Below are 17,308 nucleotides of genomic sequence, written 5' to 3' on the forward strand. Positions count from 1 at the left end.
TAAATAAAATCAGCCCATGCTATTATGCTGAGAATAATGCATTCTAATATGAACAGAGATTCATCAATATAGATTTTATTCAGCTCTAGGTTTACTCAGCAGCTCATGATCAAACATGCAAAGCCTATTATTACTGCGGTAGTTATTTCCTTACAATTTATCCATCTCAGACTGTGGTGCATATGAAATTTGTTCAGATACATTATGATAGGTCACAATGACCTGTATTTGTTATAAGACATGTGGTTTCCAGGTCCTGTTTGACTGCATAAAGTCAGTCTTGCATCTCATTAATTACACATGTGGCCATTAAATTGGCCTGCGTGTTTTCTTTAAGTATCCACATCATTATTTCTGATTGTCTGCTTTTCTTGAAAAAACATCTTAATGATCATGTGGTTTCTGTACATTCCAGAATATCAGTACACAATGCCAAATACAGATCAACAAAGTAATGTACTCTAGCATGGGACAAAATATTAAATTACCAAATCCAAAACAGTATGGTCTATATGTTGGTTTGGTCTATTAGACATTATTATTATTATGCAAGTCTACACGATTTTCCAAGTCTGTCTCCCAATGACAGAGCTTCAGCCAACGTTCACATCAGTCATTTAAGAGTTATGACCAAGGGGTGGTTTTCAGGGGACTCATACACACTTGACAACCTGGCAACAGTTTAAAGACCATTGAAAGGCACATTTAATATACGTGAGGGAGGAAGGACAGATAAACCTAGAGGTTTGTAGTTTTGCTCCAATCCATCCTTGGTAATCCTAAAGAGCTGGTAGGTCAATGGTAATGTGTGTATTAGTGTAGACTGTAAGCTCCTCTGGCAGGGATTCATGTGAATGATTAAACATTCTCTGTATTATATTTTGGTGCTATCTAAACAAAGGTTAATGATAAGGTAAATGAGGGTTGTAAAGAGCAAAATATTGTTCTTTATTATAAATTTTTGTCATTTTGTATTATAAATGTGTTTCATCTAACGACTAAGTTTTTTTTAACTAATTCATTGACAATTTCATTTAATACAAGTTTTTCTTTATAATATGCTCCTGCTCATTGCTACCAGTAACAAATACATATATCATTATACTTTCCCTTGAACATACAAAAGGGCCACAAAAACTACAAACAGCATGAAAAAAGAAATATTTAAAATATAAAAACCTAATCTTCAATTACCCACTTGATTTGATTTTTCCCCCTATCTGTTGTTATTCTAAACTACATTGTTGTAACAAACATCTGCCATTATTGTAAGCTAGTACAAGATAAACAGATGTGAGATTTAACTTAGCTTGTTCACCAAGAAACAAACATCTGGGCTTTATCACATAAACCTCCAAAATATTATCTTTACACTCGCAATTATTTATCCTTTTGATAAAAAAAGGTACATTAATTGCATGGAAGACTGGGTTACAAATATCATTGAGAAATGTATTTAGAGTATGGTCTGGTGTTGGGACTGTCCAATCAGATTTTTGATGCCAAACAGTTTCTACATTTGCCAGAGTGACTTAAGAGTGACTTGAACAGCAATAAAGCCTTCTGATATAATATGGTCTACAGCATTGCACTCATCTTCAGGAATGTAAATTTATTTAAAACCAGCATGAACTTAACATTAAAATACATTTTTATCAAAGTACAAAATATAGCAACAATTAAAGAACATTGTGGGGGTATAAGTAATTGCCATGTACATTTCATCATCATCATCAACATTTATTTATATAGCGCCAGCAAATTCCGTAGCGCTTTACAATTGGGAACAAACATTAATAAGACAATACTGGGTAATACATACAGACAGAGAGGTAAGAGAACCCTGCTCGAAAGCTTACAATCTATAGGACAATGGGAGTTAGAAACACAAGGGCATGTGCTACATCATATTGCACAATGGACCAGCCAGACTGCAAAGGTAAAGTACTGAATGGGCTGTGTGTGTTGCAATGTTGGTCAGAAGGTTTTTGTCTTGCGTTAGCAGTGTAGAGGATGGTAATAGGGTAATCTAGGGAAATTAAGATGATGGTTGAGGAATATCATAACATTTGACTAAATGCCCAATACAAATAATTACCATTTTACACAGGGAATTTAGGCACATTCATGGAAATTTATGCAGAGGCAACTGTGCAAAAAGGTCCTATAAACCACAGCAATAGTTAATGCACATTTGGATGACAATACAGCATCTCGCTCTTTTACAATCAGAATACAATAACACTTCATTTAGACAGGAGATTGCTGTCTAGGCAGGCCTATTTACTCAGATATCTTGCAATCCTTTTGAACTAGCTACTCTTATTTTCAAGACAGATTGACATTTCATTAGAGTAAGGAAATAATAATAAGATACAGAATTATCTTCAATTCAGAGTTTTAACTCCCAACTAGCATAAATACATCAAATGTAAAAACACGTCACTAACAACTTGTCTCACTATTTGTAACATCTATATGCCAGTTTAATTTACCTGTGGATATTCAAATGTGTGCGTGGCACAGGCTGGTACCTCTGATATTGCCTAGTGATCTTGTATTTAAAGTACCACTGTATAGAGAAATAACTTACTTTAATTTAAAATCTGCCACTTGCTCTTTGTTATGCTGCCCATGTAGGGCATCACTGAGAAGTTTAAAAGCACTAAAGCCTTGTAGCTACTGTTAATTGCCTGCATTTTCAACACAGGTAAATGGATCTGAAAATAGAGCCCATTGTTCCTAATGTCACAATGCCCACTTGCATTACTAGCATCTATTCAATGTGGTTACTGCCTCCACCCTTGTTACAATCGCATAGCAAAGGCGGTTAACATGTGTTTTCTCTCGTGTTTTTTTAATAGTGATAAAAAACTCAAAATGCAAAGCAAGTCAGTACCTGGCCTAAAGGTAATTCACAGGCAAGTGTTATGGCCACCAATACGGCATAAACTCATATAACAGGTAGAATAGGTCTTCACCTTTAGCAGCCGCCTTTCCCCTAGAGACTGGTTATGCTCACAGGTACTCGAATGCCCCCAGGTCTTATGCTCAGAGTAGCATGAGTTTATGCTAACACGGCAGCGCACAGGTACAGGAGGTAGCACACAGTGTAGCGGCAGGCCAGAGATCAGCGGACTGGACAGAGCACCAGAGAGGATGTCAGGTACAAGCAAAAGGTCAAGGTCACAGGCAGTGGTTCAGAATCTGGGTACAGGCAAAAGATCGGGGTCACAGGCAGTGGTTCAGAATCCGGGTACAAGCAAAAGGTCTGGGTCACAGGCAGTGGTTCAGAATCTGGGTACAGGCAAAAGTTCGGGGTCACAGGCAGTGGTTCAGAATCTGGGTACAGGTAAAAGGTCATACACAGGTAATTAATCCAAGGTTTCAAAACCAAACTCTAAACAAAAACAGGAGCAGGCAGCAGTACTGGAACAGAACGCTATAACCGGCAGTGAGGCTCAGACCTCACTGTCTTAAATAGTACTAAGAGCCAATCAGGACAGAGGAGGACAGGGCTGACAATCAGCCTCAGGAGGCTGCTAATTAATTACTAGCTAGAACTAGCATAGGTAATAACATAAACCAGGAAGCATGTATAAAAATATAAATGAACCAGTTTAAATCAAATGAGAGCTCCCCCTGCAGTTGGAGGATGTCCATACACCCTGCTACATCTATGCCACAAGGATAATCCCAAAGAATAATAACAGAGCATAGAAACTAAAGCACGCGCCCGGCTGCTAGATCACGCCAGGATGCGGCGTACCGCCGCGGCTCGTGACAGCAAGCACACAATTTTCAAAGTTATCCACTATTGTGTTGATATGCATATTCTGTATATTCCACGTATAGAGGAACCAATGCCGATGAAATGGCAACACAGCTCTTTTTCTCTACACCTTAAACAAAATATATCAGCAGGCTTTACAGTGGCATTTATGTTTAGAACATAGTACTTTATGCACAAGGAAATGAGCAACCAAAAAGCAGAGTACAATCAGAGGACAGGATCTCTTTAAACAGTATTTGTGGTGTAGAGGGTGGATTAAGGTCACCTATAGTCCAATTGCACCTGCTTATGTAAAGTCACACACAGCTATAAAAACTAGTATTTTGGGGCTAAATAAATGTAACAAGGGTAAAATCACAAGTATAATACAACACCTGCTTTTTAAACATGGAAGCACTCATATATTTATCAATCATCATCATCTTATTTTATTTATATAGTGCCACATAATCTGCAGTGCAGTACAATACAGATAAGTAAGGGGCAAGAAAAACTATAGAATCAGTAAAAATCTATACATGAGACAATAGAGAAAGCAACTACATAAGAAGACACAACTAGAACAAAGGAAACATTACAAAGAGGATGAGCAGATAGGAGGTAAAGAGAGCCAAACTTGTGAGAGTTAACATTCAAGAGGATTAGAGGAGTGTAGAGAAACTAGAGGAAGACGTAGGTGGAGCGAGAGGAGAGAGCCGTTTAGGATAGAACAGGGCAGCAAATGGATATAATACATGGGCAGCACAGTGGCCCACTGGGGTCATGCGTTCGATTCACGACCATGGCCTTATCTGTGTGGAGTTTCTATGTTCTCCCTGTGTTTGCATGGGTTTCCTCCGTGTGCTCCGGGTTCCTTCCACACTCCAAAGGTTAGTTGGCTGCTATCAAAAATTGACCTTAGTCTCTGTGTGTGTGTGTGTGTGTGTGTGTGTGTGTGTGTGTGTGTGTGTGTGTGTGTGTGTGTGTGTGTGTGTGTGTGTGTGTGTGTGTGTGTGTGTGTGTGTGTGTGTGTGTGTATATGTTAGGGAATTTAGAATGTAAGCTTCAATGGGGCAGGGACTGATGTGAATGAGTTCTCTGTACAGCGCTGCGGAATTAGTGGTGCTATATAAGTAACTGATGATGATAATGATGATGATAATACTAATGAATTGAGGCTAGGAGTGAGCATATGTACTGTGAACAATGGGCAACTGACACTACACATTACTATGTGTCATTGTGTTAACGTTTAAGCATTATGTTTAAATGCCTGGTGTTTTTATAGCCTGTGTGACATTACCCTTTAGTTTTAGAACACTCATAAAACAATATCAATTTTATTTAGGACAAAGGCTAAATTTGCATGAATATTACACATAATCTACAGATAGAACTGATATTACAATTAGAATACTTAGAAGAGAAATTGCTTGATTCCAACTATTTGGCTTATGTATAGTCATTGTGACATCCAAAATATACTCCAAACTGGGCTTGCACTACAGAAACAAATTCGGCCTGAGATCTATGGCCGAAAGTGCACCTCGCAACAGATGCTAATGTACAATATAGATAATGGGGATGTAGTTTATGGCAGAGCCCCTCAAATTCACCTTAGCAAGTTTGATACTCTTTACAGCTCAATTTGCCATTGTGTAGCTACAACATACAACATTGTGATAGGCTATTTCATTTAGGCTGGCTATCCCTGGAGTCTAGAGTTAATTTTGCCTGTGTGCCTTTCAAATACTCTCAGAGAGAGGGTTGGGATGACTATTCTGAGGGTGTTTTATTGTGGTATAATTGCAGTGGCACACTGAAAGCTGTCATAACAGGACTTTATCAGACCAGCCATGAGTCATTCCAGTATCCAAAGACGTACAACCAAAGATAGGAACACCCTTTATGCATGTGTGGCAGGCTCAGGTGTGACTGAAACCCACAACAGTTCTTCTTGGTCCAGGGCAACTACATGGCAGGTCTGGCCATGCAGGGTGTCACCAGACTGGATGTTAGGGTGGCATGATCAGCTCACATCTACCCTGGGATACTTTCTTTGGCCAGTTACATCCTGCTACTGAACCCTCTGGCCAATTCTGAGAAATACTGCTATACAGCCAAGGTGTTTTTATACCTGTAAAGTAAAAACAAATTGACTTTATATTTAGTGGTCCTCATCATGTTCAGATAGACATCATTGTGAAAGAAAGCAATATAAAGCTAACCAATTATTACATTAGTGACTTTAATATTTTATATTATATGTAAATATTAGAATATCTACATAAAACACCAAGCACAGTCTATTCCCCACAAAAAAATCCAGTATTTCTTCATGGAAACATTTGTTTTTCACATAAAAATAAGGTGAATGACAGTAGAATCAAGTAGTGTTGTGAATTTGTAATGCAATTATGCACATAAATAAATACATATCGAAAATTAAACTAATACAGAGTAACCTTAGAATAAAAAGTAATTAATAATGCTGAGAACTTCACGAACAGCAGTTGTGTAATATATGAAATAGCATACCCGCTACTAAAAATTATAAGACCATGTGTATTTGCTTAGTCAATATGTGATTTATAGTGGGGGGCATTAACACCAATATACAGGTTCTCGCAATATGAATATAGTTGTTAGCTAACATACATATTCAATATCAGTAGGTAACTATCTGTCCATAGAATAAATGCCTTTTCTGGGAGGAAGGGGAGTAGTAGAACTTATATTTCACTATTAAAGGAATTTTGAACTATAACAGTGTATAATGGAAGAATGTAGTCCTTACACTCTCACCTCATAAAAAGCGTTGTTATCATCCCAGTGGTGACTCTCTGCATCCTGAAAAAGGCTTATAGCACAAATGTTGACACAGTAATTTGTAACTTGGATCTGGAGATTGCTGATGAACTCCTGATATCGCTGGACAGCCGCTAGAAACAAGGGCCTATGGAAATTGGATGATCACAAGAGGAGACACCGAGTGCATGTGATGTAAATTGTAATAATATCCAGTAATACAGGTGGTTTTCATCAGGACACATTCAGAACACAATCAAACATTTCCTCAGGAACTGAAAATGAAAATCACCTAAGTAGTTGGACCTGTGTATTTACTCTGTTCTCATAATGGTAAGTGAAAGAATATTTACACACTGAAATAACAAAAGGCCTGCTTGTCCCATGACCATCATATTGTACAGCTGCATGCACAGATTTACTTTTTATATTTATTTATTTTTTAACATCTGTTCCCAGTGACAGGCATACTATACATTTGCACAACTAGCAATACTCATACCCATCTAGGTGTTGATCGGACCAGCTACTGAATGCAGTCCTTACATTAAAAGTATTGCAATTAGTTGTATCACTGTTATCACTCATGACTGTGGCAACTGGGTATACATTTTCTCTTAGGGATCAATGCTCCTTATTTCTGCAGCATTCGCAAATAGAAAGGTGCAGTTCACACAAGCTCAGAACACAATACTACACTTATGCAAGAGCTATAGGAGAAATAGGGATACTCAATATGCATAGGAAAATGAATACATACCTCTTACTCATTTGCTCATTATAGTGTGCAAGGTGATGAAGGATATGGATCGCTGAGGATGTAACGACAAGGGCTGTCTGAACAGGAGCGTTGTCTGGCACCTGTGAGCTCCACTCTTCCAGTCTAGTCAGGACTGAAGTCACAGCATTGCTAAAGGCTTCTATAAAGCAAGTCCTTATGTTCTGTAGTGAATCATCTCTGCATGCCAATGCCAGTGGGAAGAGCCCATCAAATTCTTCTGTGATGTCAAAGCAAAACTGATGGCAAAGAGGTATGTCATATTAGGATGTGAACTCAAGACAACTTGCAGCCTTGTTTTCTGTAATATATTATTTAATTCCAACACATAAAATTATCTGGCCATGAGGGTTTTTTTAAAAAATTGTATGCAGAGAATCCACAGGTATTCAAACTTAAAACACAACTTGCATGCTCGTTGCATCCGAACATGAAACAGGCCCTGTATGTATATAGTTATATTGTACTTTTATGCATGGATCCACTGAGAGATAAAATAAATGCATGTTGTACATTCCCAGATGATAATGTACACATAGGCTAGATTAAAATGATATATAACACAACTTAGAAATAGTCTATGTATTGTTCCTTTGTTTTGATAGCATGTATAAGCAATATACCTTTTTAAATGTAAGTTTGCTGGAAGCTCCAAGCAAAGGAAAGGTTGGGGTAGCTATTAGAGACACAACATGTTGAGCCAAGCCTTAGAGGATTGGTGATGAGGTACAAGCTAAAGTCAAAGGATTGTAGAAGGTAGATTAGTGATTGACAATGCCTAAATCAAGGCATTGGAGAAGATAGGATAGAGGAGGAGGAAGCCAAGGTCAAAGGATTGGAGAAGGTAGAATTGTGATGTACAGTCAAATAAGACAAGTCTTTTTAAACCACAAGCAGAGAAATTCAAAACAAAACTTTGCTCCTGCAAAGGTTTGGTAGAACTGAGGGATTTTATAAAGGCTACAAACAGGTGAGATAAATTGTTCATATTGACTTGACCTTTTCACTGAAGAGCTGATGGCAGAGGAAAGAAAGCTATCTAGATTGCTGTTCTTAGCAGAGTGTGATTACAGGAACTGAGAGGTGTTTGTAATTGTTATTGTGAACTGTTCTCCGATAGCTGTCATCTGTAGCTAGTGTTGTGAATCCTCACAGTAAGCGTTCATCTGCAACATGTTGTTCACTTCTTATACTTAGATTACTACTGCCATCTACTGTCTAAAGTTAATCTTGAATGTAGGATATTTGTGAAACTATTTAAAGACTAGAGTAAACAATTAACTGGAATATCTCCAGTGGATGAAAAGGTACAATGCCCAAGTGTCCTTGCTATGAATATTATATTTAAAGTGATGTATATTTCCGTCTACAGGGATGCTGAATGACTTTGGATCCCAGGCTTTGTGTTCTCTAACCTTATTCACTGAAGCTAATTCTTCTATTACATAGTTTGGGTCTGATATTATTCAGTAACAAATCTGCATTCATGCAAATACATAATCTATTTTTGCAGGATGATAAATCTAGATAAAATTCAAGCAATGGGAAAAAAATATATGAGGTGGAAACATGGTTTGAAGGTGGCCACAGGACCCTTTTTCACCCCACAAAATAGCCATCCTGGGAGGCGGTGGACACAGGCCTTGGACTATACTTTATATAGTCCATGCACTTTATAGAAGCTCTTTACCTGGGAAGCAAATTTCTAGAAGTTTCTACTAATATAATAAGAAAAAGTTCAAATGATAGTTACACATGTAATAAAGATAGCCCTGATCTGGTCATTTTCACAACTTATTTAAGGCGTAAACAATACTAAATCGAGGTGCCTATTTGGAGTAAAACAGAAAAGGTTAAATTAATAATGCGGTAGATCTAAAGCGATGTTAGGCTGGACTTGAAATTACTTTTTTACCCATGATGTGAGTTTTCAGCCAGATATGCAAATAGTTGCATATACGATTTTTTGGAAAGCTCCAAAAAATGGATTATGAATATGGAAGAAGATCCATGTTATGCACGGGGCAAGCAATTAGGAGCAATTTTTCAAAATGCTATGTGTGAACCTGCATATTTTTCAATTTGCACATGGGCTTAACGCTAGAGGATATTTCTAAAGTGATTAAAGCATTTTATTGTTGTTATATTAAAAAGAATATCTGCTCTCTGCTACTACTTTTGTATCACAACTTTGGTAGTTTTTTGGCACTTACTTTAGCAACTTTCTTTGGCCTCTGTTTTTCTGAAATGGATCCATAGTGCTCATACGATCCAGAGATATGGACAAGGCTCATTCGGGATCCCCCAGTGATTGAAAACTCCTCACTGTCTCGCTGCAGAATATAAGTGGTCACGGCTTCCATTTCACCAGGTAGACCAGTCAGCAAGAAACGTGACAGGTCTTTCAAGTTGTTTCTCCAATCAAATTTCAAAGTAGGCTATATAATAAAGTACATATGACAAATATTAAACTACTACAATACATAAAGTGACAGCATCCATATTGTGAGCTGGACCAATTTTCATGAGAACACATCCTATCTATTTACAATGAAACAGGAAAATCACCAAAATAGGAGACTATTATCTCTGTATGGACTATCTTTCACTTGTTACAAGCTACTAAGAAACACGATTTTAAGGAGGCAGTCAGTTTCTGAGGCTATAAGATATACTGCTGTGTTTAGGTGAGGAAATATTATACTGACAAAATGTAGTCTCTCAAACACCTTACCAAAATATTGTGCATGATAACACTATTACTTTCCAAAAATTTCAAACATGTTTTTTTATGGTTATTACCATCCGTTCATGGTTTCCAGTAAGTCTTATACTATATGCAATTCTCTTTACCTGACTTTTTTTCCCCAAATAACTATTTAAAGATTAATTAAAAGAGAAATGTAAAATACAGTGTATTGGATTGTATTATGAACTGTGGCAAGAGCCCGCTACTGCAGAAGCACACGCGTACAACTTCTTCCTTTTTATGGTTCTTTATTGTCAGGATGGTAATAATGATTTGACACCGTATACTTGCACAGCAATTATGGAGACCCTCAACGCTTACTATACATAGTCCAGCTCTCTGTCCAGATCAGCCAGCTAGCCCAGCGTTGATCTCCCTGAACAATGAAACAAGCAGGGTTTTATACCTGACACTCCTCCCACAGGCCTAGCTTGATGGACAGGTGACACACCCACCTTCTCTTTAAAAGGAAACCCACCCTGTCTGTTTGCTGAGAGGAAGCAGCTTTTAAATCATGTAAGTAAACCAATTTTAAACTACACATATGTTTTTACCTGGTTTAATCTCCACCTAGGTACATGTGCCAATGTTTTATTCTACTTCCCTGCTTTCTCTGCATATTGCCAGCTAAATGCCTCCTTTTGTTACATATCCCTCCCCCTAGCGTCTCCAAGTAGGGGGACGCGGACTTCGCGAGGAGCGCATATTTTCATGACAACGCATCTGCATTTTTGTGTAGAATCCCAGGCCTATGTTCTACTGAGAAATTAAAAAGTTGTAGTGCCAAGAACCAGCGGGTTACCTTGGCATTTACCTCCCGGTTGTTCTGCATCCATCTTAATGGTGCATGGTCTGTTATTAGGGTAAACTCTCTGCCTAGGAGATAATAGCGCAGAGCTTCTGTAGCCCATTTTATGGAGAGACATTCTTTTTCCACAGTGGCATATTTTTGTTCCCTTGGAAGAAACTTACGACTTAGGTACAGGACAGGATTTTCTACTCCATTCTTCTCCTGTGACAAGACTGCACCTAAGCCAACACCAGAAGCATCAGTTTGGAGGAAGAACCTCCGGGTAAAATATGGTGCTTGCAGAACTGGAGAGGAACAAAGAGCTAACCGAAGATCAGACCATGCGGTTTCTGCAGAGTCAGACCAGGTTAATCTATCTGGACAACTTTTTTTTTTTTAACATGTCCGTAAGTGGAGCAGCTCTAGTGGCGAAGTGGCTTACAAACCGCCTGTAGTAACCTACTAAGCCTAAAAAGGTTCTTAACTGTGACTTTTTCTCTGGTCTTGTCCAATTTTTGACTGCCTCCACTTTGTCTAGCTGGGGTTTTACATGCCCTCGACCAACAATGTACCCCAAATATTTGGCTTCTCTCATGGCTATGGCACATTTCTCTGGGTTAGCTGTTAACTCTGCGGACCGTAATGAAGCTAAGACCGCCTCAACTTTGGCTAAATGTGATCCCCAGTCTGGGGTATAAATCACTATATCGTCCAAGTAAGCAGCTGCATAAGCTGTGTGAGGTCGTAGCAATTTATTCATAGCCCTTTGGAAGGTGGCAGGTGCCCCATGCAACCCAAAGGGTAGGACTTTATATTGATAGAGACCATCAGGGGTGGAAAATGCAGTCTTTGGCTTGGCCGTGGAAGTCAGGGGAACTTGCCAATAACCCTTTGTTAGATCAAGGGTTGTTAAATAATTGCTACCAACAAGATTTTCCACTAGTTCATCCACACGTGGCATCAGATAGGCATCAAACTGCGACATACTGTTTAGGCTCCTAAAGTCATTGCAGAACCTAATTGTCCCATTGGGTTTTGGGACAAGCACAATGGGACTATTCCATTCACTAGTGGACTCTTCAATCACATCTAACTGGAGCATCTTCTCAACCTCCTTTCTCACGTCCACCCGTCTGGCTTCTGGAATACGATATGGCTTCTGCTTGACAATGACTCCTGGCGCAGTGACAATGTCGTGTTCGATTAAGGTAGTGCGCCCAGGAATGGAAGAGAAGACATCCCTGTTCCGGCGAATCATTTCTTCAGTCTGTTGTCTCTGCTGAATGGACAAGGCTGGCTCTATGGGCACTTCAGACTTTTAAATGGCAGTACTCACTACCTGAGGAGAGGTTTCCTCATCATGCCAGGGTTTAAGGAGGTTCACATGATATATTTGCTCATCCCTTCTCCTACCTAACTGGTGGACTCTGTAATTGACAGGACCGACAGCCTCTAGAACTTCATATGGACCCTGCCAATGGGCAAAAAGTTTGCTTTCCTGGGTAGGAACCAGGACTAGGACCTTGTCCCCAGGCTTGAAAGATCGAACAACAGCACTTTTGTCATAACTTTTCTTCTGTCGTTCCTGAGCCTCTTTTACATGTTGCTGCACAATGGGCCCTATCTTTCCTAGCCTCTCATACATTTGGGACACAAATTGTACCAGATTTGGCTCCCTGGGACCTTGCTGCTCCCTCCCTTCTTTTAAAATATCCAAGATACCCCTGGGCTGTCTCCCAAACAATAACTCTAAGGGACTAAACCCTGTTGAAGCTTGAGGTACCTCACAGATGGCAAACATCAAATAGGGAATAAGAGTGTCCCAATCTTTTTTCTCTTGAGCCACTGCTTTCCTGAGCATGTGCTTTAATGTGCGGTTAAAGCGTTCCACCAAGCCATTTGTTTGTGGATGTTATACAGAAGTGTGAAGCGCCGTAACCCCTAGCAACTGGCACATGTCCTTCATCAGTTTAGACATGAATGGAGTACCCTGGTCTGTGAGAATTTCTTTGGGTATTCCCAAGCGTGTAAACATCAATACAAGTTCTTTAGCTATGGTGCTGGACTTTATGTTTCGTAGGGGAATTGCCTCTGGATACCTGGTTGCATAGTCAAGCACCACTAGTATATATTGGTGCCCACGTGCAGATTTTTCCAGGGGCCCCACAAGGTCCATAGCTATCCGTTCAAAGGGAACTTGTACTATTGGTATTGGAATGAGAGGTGCCCTGTACATGGGTTTGGGACAGGTTCTCTGACAAATGGGACAGGACCGGCAATACTTTTTCACTGTCATGTGTACACCGGGCCAGTAAAACCTAAGCAGAACTCATTCCCGTGTTTTAACCTCCCCTAGGTGTCCCCCACAGACATGTGTATGTGCTGCTTTTAACACTAGGGTTACATGGACCTGAGGAACCATTAATTGTTCTACTTTTTCCCCCTGTACATTAGCAACTCTATACAGGAAATTATTTTTAACAATAAAATATGGTATACCTTCTGCAGGCTGGGCGGCTTTCGCTACCCCAATTACCTCAGTCACACTTTTAAAGGCATGTTCCAAAGTGGCATCATTAAGTTGGTCTCGAGCAAAGTCCTGCAAAGGAAACAAAATTGGTATTGCGGACCAGTCCGTATCCTCACTGACAGGCGGGGGGGGGCTCATCTGCGACATCACTGACCAATGCTAGTTTGGACTGTCCATGTTTCCCCACAGTTGAATGCTTTTGTGGAACTCCTGCTGTGACTCCCAGGATGGCATTCCGGTTTGGCGGTTCCCAAAGATCGATGTCCAGATGTTGTGGATTCTTAGGCGGTTCCTTTAAGACCGGGCTTCCGACCATTGCATCAGTTGCCGGCATGTCCGGACGGATCCGCTCACCGAGGACATCATTAAACAGTGGAAAGTCTCGCCCCAAAATGAGTGGATATGGGAGTTTAGGTGCTATGGCAGCTACCACCATAACAGTTTTGTCTTTGAGTGTGACTGGTAGTATTGTTCTTTCATACTCCTCTGTTGTGCCATGTATGCAAAGAACTTTCACTTTGGGCAACCGAAAGTTATGGTTTCGGGTAAAGCAGAGCTGGAAACCAATGAGAGTTTACTCCCGAGTCAACCAAGGCCAAAACAAGGTTTTGGTTGATTAGCACAGTCACCCGGAACAAACAAGGACTTCCTGATGTGGGACTCATGGTCAAACAGCTTGAAAATGCAGGTCCAATATGTGCTACAGAACAGTCCATGGGTTCCTGTAGTTTAGGACACTCTGCCTTAAAGTGGCCTGGCTCACCACATTCAAAACACTTCAGATTAGACAGCTTTGCATCTGGCCCTCTGTCCGTAGCAGTTTTGCCATTGGGCCCTGTGGCAAGGATTGTCAAACCTGGCTTTTGGCGTGGCAGCGGCTTTGGCACAAATACCGGTTCTTTAGTCATTTGCTGTAGCGCACAAAACCTTTCTACCACGGTGGCAAGCTCTTCATAAGTTTGTGGGTCTGATTGCAGAACCCACCTTTGCAAATCGCGGTTCAGTTCCCCGGATGCAGTGATCTATCGCCAGAACTTCAATAATCCGAGAAGGCGAATTCTCCTCAGGCTGCAGCCATTTCTTTAAAATTTTAGAAAGCTCAGCCACTTGCGCTCTGACCGGTTTTTCTTTATCATAGCGCCATTGGTGATAGCGCTGGGCTCGGCCTGGCCCGGAAACTCCAATGCAAGCCAATATCTCAGACTTTAGGCACAGATAATCAGAGGCCCGTTCCTCATCTAGATCCATATAAGCTCGCTGAGCTTCACCAGTCAGATATGGCGCCAGTCTCTCAGCCCAATCTTTAGGAGGCCATTTTGCCCTTTTTGCAAGTCTCTCGAAAGACACCAGATATGCTTCTACGTCATCAGCTGGTGACATTTTCTGGAGAACAGGACCAGGTGGTTCATTTCTGTCATGCCTCACCTGGCTTAACTTCTCTTAAGAGCCTTGTGTTTTCCACCTGTGCCTCGGCGACTTGTAGCATCTGAGCTTGCTGCTGTTGCTGCGCAGCGGCAACATTCACGAGGGTTCTCAGTACTTCCTCCATGTTGACATCTGCGCGGGTTGGGTAGCGGAAACTTGCTTCCCGGAGCATCCCACGCCTGACACCACTTGTGGCAAGAGCCTGCTACTGCAGAAGCACACGCATACAACTTCTTCCTTTTTATGGTTCTTTATTGTCAGGATGGTAATAATGTTTTGACACCGTATACTTGCACAGCAATTATGGAGACCCTCAACGCTTACTATACATAGTCCAGCTCTCTGTCCAGATCAGCCAGCTAGCCCAGCGTTGATCTCCCTGAACAATGAAACAAGCAGGGTTTTATACCTGACACTCCTCCCAAAGGGCTAGCTTGATGGACAGGTGACACACCCACCTTCTCTTTAAAAGGAAACACCCATCCCTGGCTCTGTTTAGACTATCAGACCCACCCTGTCTGTTTGCTGAGAGGAAGCAGCTTTTAAATCATGTAAGTAAACCAATTTTAAACTACACATATGTTTTTACCTGGTTTAATCTCCACCTAGGTACATAACTGTGCCAATGTTTTATTCTGCTTTCTCTGCATATTCAGAAGTGGAAGCTGCTCAAATCAATTTATAGGCCATAACAGGTGCTTGAAAGGGTGGGGTTATCCTGCAAGTAACATACACACAACATTTTTTCCCCCAGCACACTGCTATAGCCAGCAACAGATCTGCCATTTCTACTGTAGATAAAAATGCTAAAAAAGTCTTTGTTGCACACATTTGCAAATGTATGTTTAAGCCATCCGCCACGCCAAGGCGCTTTTGCTAATAGGATGGTCCTACTCTAAACAATGAGAGTCCCATATATTTGGGACATACATATGTGTTTTTAAATTGAGAGCCTCTGCATATTGCCAGCTAAATGCCTCCTTTTGTTACAGAACATTACTATCAGTCAGGCTTAACAAGGCTATAAAATGTCCCTGTGAAGGCACCGGGTTATTATATTACATAATTAACAACAATAATATAATTATAATATCCACCAATTGTTAAAAAGACAATTTGCAAACATTGTTATTAAACAAACAAAAAAATACTCCCACTACACTGGTTGTCCACAAAGTTTTAATGCACTGAATGTGGAAGGGAGGGTCATGTAAGAGCCCAGCCTAGAATCTCTTCAGCTTACTTGATACGGGTTGATTGCATTAATCGATACACAAGAATACTGAAGGCAAAAAAAAAATAACAACAATGATTTTGAATTCATTATATCCCCAAATCAGGGGAATTTAATAAAAACAAGTGCAGTCTTAAGTTTTAAGTGTTCAACTCTGTATATCTGAAATGTTTGCAGCAATGTTTTGCTCTATGCTCAAGTACAGAGTATATAGAAAGTAACCAGTGCAACAATTAAGTATCAGTGAAATGTTATTAGAATTTTGCAATATCTGCATATATTTTTAAAATAAACATTTTGATACAAAAATAAGAACAGTGTGCATACAGTACCGTTTCCTTCATCAGCAAGGAACTCTCATCCAGTATGCAGCTTTCATTAGTTTTTCCATCACTGAAATCCTTTATAATACCTACACGAAAAAAAATCAGCATAATACAGATGAGATCATGAGCAGTACAGCAAAAAATGAAATAGGCATATAATATAATATGTATATATAAAAATAACTCCCCCTTATTATTTTGTTAAGGATATTTCCACCCACAAATTAAATAACATGTTCAGCCACCAGTCTGCCAGCTCTTAACTAATGAAACTGTCGGGTCCAATGCAGTGCCAGCGGGAGTGATTACATTAATACTATGGTGGTTCCTGGCATGGCACATCAAAAGTTCTGCTAGTTGAGGGAGAGGGGCTGCCAGCTAAAAATGAAACTGTGGATAGAAATATCCTTTAAGCATACAACTTTAATATAATAAAGAGATGGGTTACAATTGCTGGAAACACACAGTTTAAGTACAAAGTTAAAAATCATGAACAGTTATTGATTTATTATTTTGCTTTTTAATGTTTTGGATTATTATATTATAATTCAAAAGCTAGAGCAGTAAAGAATGTAACTGCCGCAAGATCACTTATTAAACTCTCAAAAACTGTTCTGATTCAGAATCATGACACTAAGAGGTGGCAAGGAGCATAAATAGAAGGTTAAATAATTTTGTCCACCTTTTTCAGCATAGCTCACCCTCACTCGCATCATATGGACCACTGAAGGTTCACAATAAAAAGTTAATAGTATACAGGCATGACCTGGCAAGCAGAGGAGACAGGTATGCTTCATCTTAACTCCTGCTGCCAGCTCAATAAAACTTTATTTTCTACCCGAATATATTGAAGTATATTGGTGTCCTACAGCATATCGGGACCCTGCTACCCTAGT

The 17,308-nt window shown here is 39.9% G+C and overlaps 1 protein-coding gene across 4 annotated transcripts in view; it reads right to left on the minus strand.

The window, feature by feature from the left end:
* Positions 1-17,308, minus strand: part of KIAA0825 (KIAA0825 ortholog) — a 374,240-nt gene that overhangs the window by 261,894 nt on the left and 95,038 nt on the right. For all 4 annotated transcript variants that reach the window (XR_012678323.1, XM_075181021.1, XM_075181001.1 and 1 more), the window contains 4 exons: positions 16,419-16,498; positions 9,572-9,796; positions 7,341-7,597; positions 6,578-6,728 (listed from right to left, as the gene is read on the minus strand). Coding sequence is in view for 3 of the 4 variants with exons in the window: in XM_075181021.1 (XP_075037122.1) it covers positions 6,578-6,728; positions 7,341-7,597; positions 9,572-9,796; positions 16,419-16,498 (713 nt within the window). In the remaining variant the exon portion in view is untranslated. The remainder of the gene's footprint in view (positions 1-6,577; positions 6,729-7,340; positions 7,598-9,571; positions 9,797-16,418; positions 16,499-17,308) is intronic.

The sequence above is a fragment of the Mixophyes fleayi genome, chromosome 1, assembly GCF_038048845.1.
Source record: "Mixophyes fleayi isolate aMixFle1 chromosome 1, aMixFle1.hap1, whole genome shotgun sequence".
Lineage (NCBI taxonomy): Eukaryota > Metazoa > Chordata > Amphibia > Anura > Limnodynastidae > Mixophyes > Mixophyes fleayi.